Source organism: Branchiostoma belcheri, unplaced genomic scaffold, assembly GCF_001625305.1.
Source record: "Branchiostoma belcheri isolate BF01 breed outbred unplaced genomic scaffold, Haploidv18h27 scaffold19, whole genome shotgun sequence".
NCBI lineage: Eukaryota > Metazoa > Chordata > Leptocardii > Amphioxiformes > Branchiostomatidae > Branchiostoma > Branchiostoma belcheri.
Window position 1 is genome coordinate 776,405 of NW_017803379.1, and position 15,985 is coordinate 792,389.

The 15,985-nt window shown below is 42.2% G+C and overlaps 2 protein-coding genes across 2 annotated transcripts; both read left to right on the forward strand.

Annotated features, from left to right (window-relative positions):
- Positions 1 to 319: 319 nt before the first annotated feature.
- LOC109467859 (E3 ubiquitin-protein ligase TM129-like) lies at positions 320 to 2,293 on the forward strand. Its single transcript, XM_019765964.1, has 2 exons — positions 320 to 480; positions 893 to 2,293. Exons 1-2 carry the CDS (start codon positions 379 to 381, stop codon positions 1,874 to 1,876), a joined length of 1,086 nt encoding a protein of 361 aa, XP_019621523.1. The 5' UTR covers positions 320 to 378; the 3' UTR covers positions 1,877 to 2,293.
- Positions 2,294 to 4,334: 2,041 nt separating this feature from the next.
- On the forward strand, positions 4,335 to 15,163 carry LOC109467738 (short transient receptor potential channel 3-like). Its single transcript, XM_019765789.1, has 14 exons — positions 4,335 to 4,570; positions 6,402 to 7,106; positions 7,988 to 8,164; positions 9,676 to 9,840; positions 10,202 to 10,442; positions 10,638 to 10,880; positions 11,079 to 11,216; positions 11,427 to 11,544; positions 11,845 to 12,040; positions 12,517 to 12,684; positions 12,952 to 13,035; positions 13,317 to 13,386; positions 13,732 to 13,925; positions 14,285 to 15,163. The coding sequence occupies exons 2-14, from the start codon at positions 6,423 to 6,425 to the stop codon at positions 15,161 to 15,163; spliced, it is 3,357 nt and encodes a 1,118-aa protein (XP_019621348.1). The 5' UTR covers positions 4,335 to 4,570; positions 6,402 to 6,422.
- Positions 15,164 to 15,985: the final 822 nt, after the last annotated feature.

Genomic DNA, 15,985 nt, shown 5'->3' on the forward strand with positions numbered 1-15,985 from the left:
TATGCGTTATTTGTCCGAAAAGCGCAACAGTTAGCTTTTACAGTCCTCCAACATCTGCTTGGATTCGTTTACGTCATCACTTTGTGTGTAGTTGTGACGTATACACATGCCTACACACTCACCTGTAAAGTTTGACGTGTCTTACACTAAACGTCGTGGTCTAAGCCAATTTTTGCGGTGTTTACCGCTAGTCTCAGGGATTGTCATACCTTAACAGTTTATTGTGTGTACCAGGCACATAATTTATACGTGTGCGAGTGCCGCCCAGGTCACCGGGTGAGTTCGTAGCTTGCCGGCGGCGGTAGCTGAGACTGAGCCCAAGGGAGGCTCCTGGTCGAGCTCCCTGGTCTGGTCGGTGTGTCCTCGGCAGGATCCACCATGGTGTCCGTGGAGCTGGGGTTCACGCTGGGGTACATCCTGGTGGGTCTGTGCTTCGTGGCGCCCCCGTCAGAGTTCAGAGCTGCTGGAATAACGGTTCAGGTAAACCGTCTTCGTAATGTGCCCCCCTCCCCATGGCCACTGTCGAAAACATGTTTTTCCTGCAAGAACTTAGACTCAGTCTAACTTAGAGTACAACCTGCTTGATATAATTTATACCCGGTACCAGTATATAACGTTGATTACATTATATGAATGAATGAATGAATGAATGAATGTATTATATTACTAGCTTCGCCAAGAAGGTTGTGCTTTCATGGCCGTGTGTCAGAGTCTGTGTGTGTCTCTGTCTGTCAACAGTATAACTCAAGAAGGCTTAGATGGACTTTGGCACTCAAGTGGCACGTTTCAAAATTTTTGTGGTTTTAATAGATGTTTTTTGTGTTCAGCATTTACATGTCAATTCATATTTTGAAATGACTACTAGTAACATGCCCGTTGTTCTTACCTGTAGAACATTCTAGCTGGCTGGCTTGGCAGTGAAGACCTACACTTTATCTACTATCACATCAAGAGAACAGCAGCCACGACCCTCATACATGCAGCTCTCCCCCTGGGGTACTACGCAGGGTTGAGTATCGTCTCCCCACATCTTCAGCTATGGGACTTCGCACTAGCTCCCACCCCTGCTGTCGTCTACTTAGCTGTTTCTAGCGTCGTCTTCTGCGGAGTTGTCGTGATGAATTACCTCTGGTCGCGTAGAGGATGGGAGGGGCATCCGATCGTCACGAGACTGAAGAGTCTTGGAGGAAACTCCTGGAGAGCAACCGCATCCAGCATCAACGTCGAGTTTCGTAGGATCGACAAGTTCTCGTCCGGGATCGGAGGCATGCGGTTGTACATCACGGATTCGTGGATCTTGAAGACCGGGCCATACAATGTCAACATCGCGCACCAAGCGAACGTCCATCTGCACGTGATCAAGACAGAAGATCACGTGATCTCGCACGAGACGGGCACCTCTATCCAGTATCTCAGAATCGCAGTCCAACAGCTTTCCCCGGGTGGTAAAACCTTCACGATACGGTTAAACTCCACAGAATACGGAGACCTTAAGAACAAACTAAGTGCACCAATACATGCTGCAAGAGATGTAGTCATAAGGCAGTCTTTGTCGGACATGTTCTTGGAGGCGTTCCGTCATCAGGTTTCCCAGAACCCCCATTACACCCTCCCGGAAGATGCCCTGCCCGCCGAACCCTGTATAGGCTGTATGCAGACACAGTCTAACGTCAAGCTAGTAAAGCATTGCGAGGAGGGTGAAAGGGGAGAATGTGTGCAGTGTTACTGTAGACCTATGTGGTGTTTGGAGTGTATGGGGAAGTGGTTCTCCAGTAGGCAGGATCAGGCACACCCTGAGAGATGGTTGGCTGGAATATCACCATGTCCAACATGTCGGGCTAAGTTCTGTATGTTGGACGTTTGTTACATAGCTTGAAATAGAAATGGCTTGGAAGATGATTACACTATGTACTCTAAGTTGCCCAAGTACATTACATTAACTTATAACTTATGATTAGATTGATTATATATGTTCATAATAAGGGATTCTTGTTAAGGCAGTTTTGTTATTTTCTGGGATCTTCCATTACATGTTGTACATCTATGCTTGTATTAGCCAAGAATTATTCTTGATTGTTGAAAAAGTGAACTGACAATTATGCTAATATATCCAGAATATAGGTCTAATGAAGAAATGCCATGTCAAAATGTGTCAGGAATGTCATAGCCAGAATCAGGGCAGTGCACACTTAATTCTTAAATTTATGCAGTTAAGTTCATAGAACATTTTGCACAACAAGGAAAGATCTGCTGCAACTCTGAAATAACATTTTTTTTTCATTTCTAGCTACCATTTTGTGTTAGATGGTGGTAAAAAAAAATACAGTCATGTATTGGTTCTTTGGATTGCTGCAGTTGTCATTTAAGTGTTGTCAAGAATCCTTTTCTTGTGTATGCATACTGTACTTTGTCATTTCATTGAACTTGCAAGACAATAAAATTTGGAGAAAAAAATAGGGCACCATGTAGAAAGTTTTTTTTCTGTGGGTTGTCTACTTTCAGAAAACGGCAGGACAAACTCACTTCACTTTTCTACCAGCAAGCAAGCAAGCAGGTTGTCTATTTCAGAAGCTGGTATGAGGAATTTGAAAACGGGTGAAAAGTGATGCTCACTCGGATGTCATGCATGAAATCAGGTCAGTGTGGCCTTCGCGCGCTCACTCGTCACTCCCCTATCGCGATCCTTCAACAACCATTTAAACGCCTGGTGTCTAGTATGTAGTACCCTATCCATCACCCACACACCGTCTTTTCTGAATGTCGCGGTCAAATTTTGACATGTGCCACTGTTCCTTTCGTCTCACCTTGCCTTAAATTTTTATGTCAGGGCCAACTCGTGTCTAAACTTGAAGATGATCGTTTTATTTTGTCCCTCTATGTTAGTAGCCTGTTTCCCGTCTTTCGTGGTTTGTACAGTTCAAACGAAACGGTTCTATTCCTGCTTTCAAAATTGTCTTTTTCAGAGTAACCCTGGCCCACATACCTATGCTTTAGTTTTCATAGCGCACTCCACGGTACGTGGTTCCTTATCCGGCCTTCTAACCCACACGGCTAAGTATGGCCTGCCGAAGCCTGGTCACGGTTTATCAAATAACCGGCGCTTCTTCACTCCACTGGCACTGCCGACAACTTGTTCCAGTATTCAGTAGAAAGAAACCCAAAACTGTGGGACCAAACGGTGACTTGCAGAAACAAGTCAATCAGATTACTTTATCTTTGCACCGTATTTTAGACAAAAACGCATCACTGCTGCTGGTGTAGCTGAAAGCTGCCTTAAACACACAAAAAAGAGCTTGTTGCACTGGCATTTGAATTTGTTTCAGACTTCTTTCGTCGTCCTTTCCCAGATGCCAAAAAGCGGCGTGGGAAATATCAGTCTATCAGAATACTGTAACGGGCTCCCCCTCCGACATCTACTTTTGAACAGTACAGATAAGCATCCAATAGATGGCCTTTACATATAATCCTGGCTGTGCCTGTGATTCATTATCCTATCCGGGCTTAACGAACTGTCAGATAATTAGTGGCCTCTAGAGGAATCGACTGTTCTTTTTAATCGGCAAAACGTGTAAAGGCGCAGTCATATTCACCGCACGACGCGTAGCCTCTACCAGGCAGATGATATGCCAGGGAGGTTTATAATAGTCCGCGGTCAGAGAATAACTTGCCGTTCAGTTCACTGACAAACTCCCCTGGCATAAAATTATTATTACTTGACCGATTTCTACAGCCGCTTCCCGACGCATGGTAGAGATTACGATATTTGTTCGTCTGCTGTACGTAAAGAAGTGACACATATCGACAACCTTTTCCTTTACAAAATAGTTTGCATTTTGTAAGATACATCCACAATGACGTCCACAATTTTCTGTCGTACATCTAGGAGCTTTACAACGTCTTTGTGTACACCTACAGTGGCGAATATTGCAATTGGGTGACATCGCGGCGGAATGAATAAAAGCATGGCCCAAGGAAAATAAATGATGATTTTTGACATCCTTCAAAAGTGAAAAGAAAGCTATCAAACACAACTGTTTGTAAGCAGAATCAAGGAGGTTTTAACCTCCTTGGCAGAATATAAAGGGAATTCATAACTATAGAAAGACAAAACAAGCGCCAATGAGACTTCTTAATTTTACCTTTAAACTCCCCTACATTAATTCTTTGCAAAACATTACACAGAACCTTTGAACGTTTTGTATATCGGACCCGTATGAGCCACCCTTTCTCAGCTATGTCTGATTATACAAAGAAATCCCCTCGGGACTGTGATGACAAACAAAAGCCACCCGGCCTGAAACGGGTGATCCTCCCCTTGCATTGGTCCGCACACACGCCTACACCTAAGACACAGACACCGCCCCCGGCCCGGCCGCACCACCAGAACTCGCAGAACAAGTCGGTCTAGTCGCCCGCAAATTAACTATTCCAACCGTCGAGTGTGTCGTCATTCTATTAGTATGCGGCAGCTACATAAGGAACTCCGTGTCTGTGCTTAACCTTACTAAAGACCTTCTGATACAGGACGTGTTCTAGACTTGAGTCGCGCTGGCGTCCGGGCGTCGCACAGGTAAGACCGCACACCTTGTTCTTCTCCATTTGAATCGTCGCTGTCTCTTCTATTATTGAATTGTTGTGTGTATATTGAGGAAACGCGCCATGCTACATTGGTGTCATACGTAAAAACCTCAAATCATCCATAAAATTACCCCGTAAAATAGTACACACAAGTCGTTCTTGTACACAACACCGCTGAGGAGTGTTCTGTTTGTTCTGGCCAATGTTTTGAGAGATGACAGGGAACAAAAGGTACGTGCGAATTTGTTGACAATTTTGTGTAATTCGCTTCTAATTGTCTATCCGCTCAGCTGTAGGCGATAGGTGACAGGGGTGATGCCTTTGTTGCTTAGAGTCATGAGACTACACTACTAGTGGTTCGTGTAAAGGTAAGGAATGGCGCTAGAACAACAAATAAGTCATGTCCCTTTTCCCGGCCTCACCTGGCTCTCACACACAAAAGGGCGGCGGACTTAAGTGCCAGGACGCCGGGGTTCGGGATGCCTGTTTTGCTTTCACCCGTAGCTTGGGCACTAGGTTTTGTTGTAGCGTGCACCTTTTGGCCTAGATTCAGCTGGGAGAGACATTTCCCACAGAGCAGGAGACTGCAGCTCGTTCAAAGGCCAAAGTTAAGCGCATTCGGAAGGAAGCGGAACTGAACTGCATCGGTGGTTTCTCCGTGAGTACAGGGACGAGAGGCGCTTAAGGGTTGGGAGGGAATTTCTGTAAATGTTGTCAGCAAAAGTTTGGTCAAGATTGGGTAAAAAATTACAAAACTACCACACTGTCTAGAGAATTTTGTTGCAAGGAAATTCTCTTTTCTTCAAGAGCTTACGTTAACATTCAATTAAGGGACTTTTCCTAAAGGAAGGGAGCCGTTAGAAAATACAATAGCAGAAAAGAGAGCCAATGTTGAAAAAACGTGCAAAACATCAGGAATGAGCCGGATACTTTCATTTGCTTGGAGATTAACATTGAAGGGTGAAGTTGTAGCTGTGGCATTTAAAGTTGGTACTTATGGCTAGAGTAGATCGTCAAACTTATCTTATCCTTGGCATTCTTTCTCTCCCTGTAGACAGAAGTGATCAGCTCTCAATTAAGTCTGAAACAGATAAGAAGTCAAAGGGCTTGACAGTAGAATCTAGACTAGAGCTGGTAACAGGATTCTAGAGAATAACTTGAAATCTGATTTTAACATCTATCAAAAATATTAACAAGTGGGCAATGTTGGCATGTAAGTTGGTCTAAATCTCATTCCAAAGGTTTTTTCACGTTTTTTTTTGTATTATTCCTCAGTCTAAGTCTAGGACTGTACATTTCCCCATTATAACCCAATCATGTCTAATGTTGTATTTGCCCTGCTCCCCCTCCAACCTGGTGTACATTGCAACCAACTTCTGGTTTGTAACACAATGAAGTACTGACATGACCATGTAAACATTGCATTCTCATCATTGGATTTTGGTCAACAATTTTGCCAAATGGGTAAAAAAAAACTCTAAATATTGCTATCAAATTGTTTGCAGAAATATTTACATCACAATAAACATATTGTACAAACAAAATTCAAGGATCTGCAGTTTTCTGTTTGATAGATAAATGAAACATGAGGACTGTTTTGTTTGCTCAACATTTTCATCAAGTTTGCGGAAATGTTTACATTCCGACAGATCAAGTGATGAACTGGTCCTATCAGTCTTAACCCACTTGGTGGGATGTGCTCTGCAACGTTTACTTTCCAGGAGCTGTTGTTTACTAAAGGTGTTGTTTACGTTTGCTCTGTGATGTTTCTCCCTATTTACTTTATTACTGACTGGTAAGGCTCCTGTTTTATGTATCTGTAGGTTGAGAGGAATAAAAGAAAGATGGCGGGCAGCCAAGAGGGAGGGTATCCACCTGCACATGCACTGACTGACAGCGAAGTCCGCTTTCTGGTGGCGACAATTCAGGGCGACCATACTGATGTAAGAACTGCCCTCCAGAACAGAGGCGATGTGGATGTTACCTGCACGGACACCATGGGAAGAAACGCGCTCTTATTAGCAGCACAGAATGGACATATCAACATAGTGAAGACACTCCTCCAAACTGATGAATGTAAGCTGTTACATCTAGAAGAAGCCCTTTTAGTTGCAGTTGCCAAAAACGATCTTCGCATTACTGATGTGCTGGTCAAGGCGGTGTACGATGACCGTTTGGACGATGAGGATGAAGAAGATCGAAGAATATCGCGAGCATCGAACTCTCAGTTTCCTGATGAAATGACAGCGACCATGTTAGCAGCACAATTGGACAGAACTGAAATCTTGAACATTCTGGTCACGCGGGGACTACGGGTGCCGAACCCACACGACTACTTGTGCTCGTGCCAAGTGTGTGTCGACAACCGGGACAGCGACAGTTTTGGATATGCCCGGAGGAGGCTGAACACATACAGGGCACTGGCCAGTCCTACGTACATCTCACTAACGTGCAGGGATCCCATAGCACGAGCCTTTCATTTGACAGAGGAGATAAAGAAGGTGACAACAGTAGAACCAGAACACAAGGTGAGATTGTAAAATTGTCAAACTGCACAAAACCATACTGTATAATCTAATGATAGTTATACAGATACATGTAGTTTATCTAAACCAGGCTGCATTGACTGTATACCCCAGTGGTTAGCATTGATAGCTGCAAAATTAAAGCCACAATACATTGTATACTATGTAAAGTAAATCCCTGGTATGAAGGAATTCAGGTCACCACAGTTTGTTTGATTTCTATATATGATACAGCAGTATACATGTATCTGTTTGTGTTACATGAGTCAAAAGAATTACAGGACCATCTCACCACTACCGGTAATTCATTTCTGGCAGCTGAAACAACACCAGAAAATGACAAGCCAATATTTTCAATAAGCATCATTCAAATCACAAATTCGGGTCATTCGTTCAGACTGTCTCGGAAAATTCACTGTGTCAAACCCCTGACATACTGGTAATAACTATGGTAGGCACATCTCTACTTATGGCTAATGGCCAGATAATGATAACAATTGGTGGAGTGAAAGAGTTACCCATATAATCAATGAGACAAATGGGTTGCTAGGTTTAAGAAACAAATACATTGTTGTGCGCTGGTCTAGAGGAAAATTGGCTTGTTTGAAAACATGAAAAAATGGTAAGAGTTCTTAGAACCTTATTTGTCATTTTGACAACTCTGAAATATTTCACAGGTTGCTTCTATCAGCAACCACTACTAAAGCCACCTGTTAACACCTGCCACATTAGACCCTACGTACACTGTGTTACAATGTTTACATACCAACATCTATTAACTGCCTGATTGTGTAACCACTAACCAGTGTGTTGCTTTGTGACTCTCAGAACTTTTCTTGCTACCCACAGCATATTGATGTGTATTCACCTTTTTCTGCACACAGGAAGAATACAGAAGGATCCTGGTCAAACTGGAAACATTTGTGTCTGAGTTGTTGGATCACTGCAGGTCTAAAGAAGAGATGGTGGTGACGGTGGGGGGAGGAGAGGGGGAGAAGGGGCACAAGACCTCCCCTGGGGTGGGGAGACTACAGACGGCAGTGCAGTGTAACCAGCAGAAGGTGAGAAGTTCAACCTCTTTTGAATGTACATGCTGGGGGCACGAGAATGGTACTGAAGTGAAAACAAAATACATGATCATTGTACATTTTCTATTTGATTGTTTCAAGGTAAGGCCATGTTGATTTGATTATATGGATGACATCCGCGCGCGCATGAATTTTCGGCCGTTTCCAAAAAAAAAAAAGTTTTCAACCATACTGTAAATCATGCAAAACAGTTGCTAAATGAGCAAAAATATACCATAAGTTGCAAGGAAAACATTTAGAAACGATACCAATGTCGTAGAATGCCAAAATCAAAGGAAAAAAAGACAAAAATGTAAAGAAATGAATTCGAAGAGTAGATTATTCGCCATAACATATTCTGTGCCATTTGTTCAACCTTCAAGACCACGTAGATTTCATAGTGAAAGCAACTTTTTTTTTTTTTGCAAAACCTTTTTTTTTATTCGCACGCGCGCATCAGTTTTGGGGTTCCCAGAGGATGTCATCCATATAATCAAATCAACATGGCCTAATTTGGCATTAGGGTGCACAAATATTTCACACTAGACATGTTTCAAAGTACATTTTGTATGTTGAATGTGATGCAGATGAGGTCATCGGTGCTATGAGAAAAGCATTGTTTATACACACTCCTAGTGACACGGAAAATATCTGACCTTAAAGCAAACAATTCACTGTCTGCATTGACTTAATTCTCATGCCACCTCAAGCTTGAAAATAAAAATATATTCTTACATCTGAAATAGAGAAAACTTGACTGAGATGTGTGTTGAAGTTGCCTAGTAGAAGAAAGATATTGTGAAAACATAGAATGTTGTTATAAAAAGTAATTGGAAAATTCACAGTTCAGTGACCACATGCACCCATAGTTGAATAAGCCCTGGGGATAGAATAATAGACAAGAAAGACTCCCAAGAACCTTAAGACTGGAAGTATCTAAAATAGACTTAAAACTGGACGGAAGCCTTTCATAGATTCATACCCAATCATCTAGAGGATTTGACACGTATCTTCCTTTATGCTGAGAAGAGCATCATTCTTTTGTGTCGTAAGCACAAAGGTAAACTGCAACTTTTTTGCATGGCAAAAGTGCATTGTGGCATTTTAATGTTCACAGGCTGTGAGCTGCTTCAGATCAAATGTGCCTTGATGTTTTCTGCATTGACATTTTTTGTGACAATGGATTATTTTAACAAAAAGAAAGTAGTCCTCATACATTTAACACAGTGGTTATCTTTATATTTTTTTTATTAAGTGAGTCCTTGTAAAATATGTATGATGGATCTATAAGAAGTGCACTCTCTCTAAGACCTCCATATATCCTTATTGTGATCAGACTTAGGTACATTGTGTTTCTTCCAAAAAGATGGGAAAAAGAGTTTTACACAGTGTAACACTTTGTCCCTAAAAATCCAAAACAATGGAGACCAAATCAGTACATTAACTTCAAGAAATATGGAATATAAAAACAAAACATTGATGTGTTGCTTTTTTCTTTTCTCTAGTTTATATCGCACCCCCTGAGTCAGCACTGTTTGCAGCAGATGTGGCACTCCAGGTTCCAGACCTGGCGGCAGCTGGGCTGGGTACTGAAGCTCCTGGTGTCAGTCGGGATAGCTCTCACCTTACCTGTCCTCGCACTGATCTACTGGCTCATGCCTACTGGAAAGGTACAGTTCATGGATTCAGTATGCAGCTCAGCCATATCGTTACTACTCCAGAATGTATCATATGATTTAGTACTGTTGAGAACATTGAAACAAGGCTGGTGAATTTAGGTAACACAATGTTCTTGTGACAAGGTGTCACAAGAATATTATAATTTTGCTACGATCTAACAAGCTCAAGTGCATTTTTGTTTCTTCCATAAACTTAATAGCTGATTTGCCGGTTACTAGTAGACAAGCTATTTCTCAGCTAATAAGGTTTGTTCAAGACAAGGCTTTTTTATGTTTGTTATACATTTTCTAAATTGACTTCTCTTATGGAACTATTAGGGATGATGTGGAATTTTCCTCTTTCTGATCACAGTTTGGGAAGTGGTTGAAGACACCAGTGGTTAAGTGCATCATGTACCTGGCCTCCTATGTGGCGTTTCTGGTCTTTGTGTGTCTGGTAACGGTGGAGAAACTCACGTCGCCCCGGCTAGACAACGTGCAAGTGACAGCTGCTGACTACAACCTGCCACAGGACCTGGTGGGCGGGGCCGCTTTTCTGAGGAGGTCCACGTTTCCTGGGGTGATACAGTGGCTCCTGTCCATCTGGGTATTAGGTGAGTTACAGTCAAACAGCTATACAGTAATACTGAAGGCAAAAGTAAGTTAGATGTTCAAACTGCACCGTATACATATTACTGTTACAATCATGGTGACTGTGACAGTTTCTCATCTTACATGTATCATTCTCAGGGGCTAAATTTCAGGAACTGTTGTTTGAAAGTCTTACACGTTGTGTTTTACACCCTCAGGTTTCCTATGGCAGGAGGTGAAGCAGCTTTACCACATGAAGTGGACGTGGTACTGGAAGAGCAGTCCCTACAAGCTCATCGACCTGCTCTCCCTCACCCTGTACATCACACACTTTGTACTGGTGTACGTCATGTTCTACTTCACCAGTAGGGCTGAGAACTACTTCAAACAGGAGGACAGGACCGCCCTGCTCAGGAACAAGGACGGGGTGGCAATGCTGCATCTTTATCATCTTGTTGGAGGTAAGACTGTCAAATGTTGAAATGTTCCTTTCAACAAGAAATCATTACAAATTCAGTTTCAGCTGAACTTATAGCCTTCAGTTTTACAGATCCAAGTTCTACAAAGGACACATGACCTGTAGTAATTGGTCAAGTAACAGGTTCAATGCCTGCCAAAATATCACTTTCAGTTTGACAATAATGTTTTTTTTTTTGTAGATCGTGATCGGTGGAACTCAGGCGATCCTGTCTTTGTGGCTGAGTCCCTGTTTGCCTTTGCAAATGTCCTGTCTTTCCTGCGCCTTGGAGAGTTCCTTGTCCTCAACAACTCGTTTGGTGCTCTGTCCATCACAGTAGGTAAGTAATTATTAGGATACTTATATTAGGGTCTAATGTAGGTGGTATAAAATGTTATTCTTAAGATGCTCTTTTTTCTTCAGTAGACATTCAAAAGTCAACAACCATTTTGATTTAATCTAATAAGAAGCTTGACAATTCTTTTCAACTACATGTATTTTCCAAATTTTACAGTTTGAAAAAAATGTATTTTTACTCTCACCTTTTCAGAGCGGTGCATACCAGTGATAGTGAAGTTCCTGCTGATGTTACTCCTGGTAGCTGTTGGCTTCCTTTTTGCCATCTTCAACCTGTATTTCCTGTACAGTGGAAACATCCACATCACAAGGTGAGTAATACTAATACAGATACATGTACCATTAGTCTAGAAATTTTAGAGTCTGTGGTGTACAAATCAACATTTCTTGGACTGTAGGAATCTTGTTTGTAGTGTACCATATGAAATATGAAATGACACAATTCAACTCTTTCTTTTGTAACAGAGACTTATGCCAAAATTAACATTATAATAAAAAGTTTTATAGTTAGTGTAAAAGTTACAAAAAAAGTACATAAATTGTATCAAGCTTTAAGCACGTTCCACAGTTTGCCACAAATATAAAAAAAAGAGCTGACAAAAATTTTGTTTTTGCAGCTTGGACAGAACCTTCTCTTCCCTACTCCAAATTGTGACCGGGTCTCCTACCAACCTGTTGGTCTCCTCAGAGCGTTCTGCTGAGGTGACAGGTTGGCTGCTGTATGGTACATATTACATCATCGTTGTCATCGCTGTCTTCAGTTTGATCGCTGTCGTCTTCAACCATGCAACCTGCAGTGATGAGAAGGTAATTGTAAATAAGTGAATATCATCATTTTTTTTTCAAATGTTTCAGGTGACATTATAGTTTTCTATGATTCCAACAAGAAAGTACTAGCATTCATCTATTTTATTTCAAAGTAGCTCTCTTTCCTAAATCCTAGTAGTATGTAAGAGTTATTGTGTAAATGACTATCATGTACACATGACACTCCTGTATGTTTGGAACCGGTTGCATTGTAAGACCCTAGCAAGACAAGACCATATCTATCAGTATCATTTCAGCCAAATCTGTCTATCAAGGGACTTGAAGTAAAAAGTTTAAGTAACAGGTGGCCACTGTAGACACTAGACAGTCTTCTTGGGTCAATGGAAAGCAATTTAGGAGCCACCAAAACTCATCACAATGGCCTGGTGTAGTATGTTTTGTCATATGCATAAGTCACATTTACAGCCTTGACTATACATTGTAACACTTTAATGTCATGATGAAAATTCTTACAGGGAGACTACAAGACCCAGCTGAAGTTTGCCCAGGCCAGGCTGTACCTGTCCTTCATCCGCAGAGGAACCCTCCCACCTCCCCTGAACCTGGTGCCCACCCCCAAGTCTGTCTGGTATGCTGCTCGGGCTGTCTACAGACATCTATGCTGCTGCTGTAATAAAAGAAAGGTAAGGATCTTGAATCTAATCAGCTTGAATCCTTATCACAATGGCTGTGTCGTTATAGTCCATGAAGTGTCACACATTTGCTCCCAACCACTCTCCAACCAAGGTTTGCACTCAGGGATAGGAGTAGCCTTGGTACAAATGTTAATAGATGAAAAATGTTAACTTTGTAAGCGTTCAGGTCATATGGGTTGGTCAATTCTTGCAATTTGATATAAAAAATGTCTGAGAAACAATGTCTGACTCTACCATCACCGTTCCTTTGTTCAGACCCAGGAGATGTCAGGTGCTGATGTGGAGATTGGTGAGGACATCACAGAAAATCTACCTGCACAGTCAGACAGAACTTATCAAGTAAGATTCAGTATTACATAATAGTGTTACAGAGCTTTCCTGGAACTAGCTTTGCAAATATCACAGAAAACCCCCATTAAATGTTCATATCAGTAAGAATCAATAATAAGGAAGAATACATGTGTACTTGTACTTGATGATCCGCCTCAATTTGATGATACAAGATATTGAAAATAAGCCTATATTGTGTGTCTTCCAGCCAAAACAAAACATGTAGATGTATAAAATCTATTGCCTGAATGAACATTGTGAATTTAAAGTAGCTTGTTTTTCCTTATCAGATCGCCCAGCAGCATGTAGTTCAGCGCTATCTGGTCTCATCTACAAAGCAGCGGATGGACTGGGACTGGGGTGAGAAGTTGTGCATGTTACGAATGTAGATCAACCGAGTTAGAGAAAGACTGGTGTCAGCTAGGGTTGGGGTTGAATTGGGGGCAACTGAACCAAGAAGATAAACTAAATGTAGATGGGCAGAAAACAATTTCATATGCAACACCTTAGACATAAAAGACTGTATTGAATGCATCTGTAAGAGCTAACAGTTGGGGGATGCACCTGACAATACCAATGATTTTTTGATTGACTAGGAAATGGAAACAAAACTTCATACACAGTGATCCTGTTATTATGTGTTGAACACTATTCCTCTGAATTTGCCAACTGACTAACCAATAAGTGCTGAAAACTTACTTCCAGAAGACGACGATACAGAAATGCTGCACCTGTCGTACAAAGATGGCCGCCATCCCCGGAAGTCGCACAGCCTGACGGCGCTGGTGGAGCGACAGTTCGAGCACATGGTGCGGAACCAGCACGAGGTGTTCGGGAACATGCTAGGACATCTGGAGCAGATGACGGGGGCGCTGAGAGGCATCCTCTCACACCTGCAGGTGGGTGCCGGCATACTAGTGGCCTCTATCAGGCTTTGGGAGCAGCTGGAAAGAGTAGAAATTGGCCATATACTAGTAGATAGCTGATATGCCAGCGGAGTCAGGAGTGGCAAATTGTTCTCTTAGTGCAGACCAACTCCCCTGGCATATCATCTGTCCATTTGGCCAATTTTAATTTTTCCAGCTGCTTTCCGAAGCCTGTTGGAGGCTATAGCACTAGATAAAAAAGTAAGCTCACAATAATACAGAATTGAATGTACATAGAATGTATGTATATTCAACTTCAAAACAGGTTGTATAGAAGGTACACAATTTCTACAAGCATCAGTGTCATCTTCACTGATCATTTCTCCCTGCAGGTAGTGGAAAGTGAGGTGAAGGAGAGTTCAGACACTCTAAAGAAGAAGTCCACCATGCTGAAGCTGACCAGCTCACTCCTGTTTGGAGCTCAACCGCACAGCGACAATGGCACGCAGACCGACGCCGCACCGCTTCACGTGGACCAGGGGATACAGGCGGAGATCTTGTCCTCTTCTAGTCCACAGTCCAGTGCGAGCAGCCGGATGCGCCGGAAACAGGGTCGTTCTCAGACCGGCTCTGCTACCTCTCCCACAGGTAGCAGCTCCAATGCGTCTCTTTCCCCGAGTGCGACTTCGGGCAGGGGTGGGCTGGACCTGTTGCTGCCGCTGGATACCGTGACAGCTGAAGACCTACAGATGATCAAGCAGCTACAGGAGGCACGGAGAGGGGGCACCATGCCAACTAATCAACCAAAGAAGAGCAAAAACTCACTGGCCACTGTTCGTAAGCTCGGACAGTTGACCAAAACTCCTTCTGATCGTCGAGATGGCGGTGTCAATGGCCCAAGCCTTGATGGTGATGTCATGAATGACATCAGCTACCTGACAGACCCTGGGTTTGTCCCAGGTAAGAAAAAGACTGCTCACAACAAAGCAAACGGAGAATCGAGCCTTAAGAGAAACAAAAATCCACAACAAGGCAGCGTGTCTTCCAGTAAAGGAAGTACAGGAAGGCTGTCTCCAGGCATGGGGATTTTGAATGTCATCTCAAGGAAGCTGAGTTCTGGGAAAGACAAAAGAAGGCCGGCACAAGACTATGTGATAAGTAACATACAGCAGAGACCCGGGGTTGGTGGCATGGTTTCCACCAGGATAGATGATTCTGTGTTCGACAGCGAGTCAAGGAATTCAGACACCTCCGACGAGTACATCATCTAAACAGTGGACACCTGAAAGGGTGAATCTTTACCTGCAAAGGTAATCAAAGGACATAATCAGATGTACAGTACATGATAGAACATAAGACACAGGTTTTTGTCATCATCAGTCTCAATCATACTGCTTAGATGCAGCAGAAGTTCAAGCTGTAAAGATGCCACATTTTCACCACAAGTTATGAGACTTAGATTTTATGGCTACCAGTATTCCTTTTATGCATATTACCGGTAAATGCAGATAATTGTTGACGGATTGGGATGATTATTTAGGATCATCTAAAAAGGCAGTTGGCTTGTCACATTTTATATTGGAAGTTTTACTGAGAATTATCAATAGCTATACCCAGTAGATCATTTTTCCCTTTCTACCTCATTCTTATACTTGTGCAAAATTAGATACTAGTAGTACTAGTATTGTAGACTCCATTGTACAGTTACAGTGCATAGTGTAGGGAAAAGTTTCTAACTGTATGACAAACTATGTAGGTTAAATGTAAGTTAAATACACTTCATATTGTATAATATTGCCAGATTTGTGTTAGTCTAATTCCTCTGTAAATAATGTTTATTAAGTTCTTCTGAAGCTGAAAACAAAATGTAACTTAATGTAGATTCCTGAATTGATAATAGCAATACAAGTTAGTAAATGCAGAGGCTTGATAAATTTTACATTTAATCACTATGAAATTACTGATGAGTATGTATTGCTGTTATTGTTAAGACCATATGCTTGTCATTAGGCCACTGTTACTGTGTCAAAGGGTGATTTGTTGGTACACACATTAACCAGTATGTAAGCAGGATTGGTTGGATGCATCTCTAC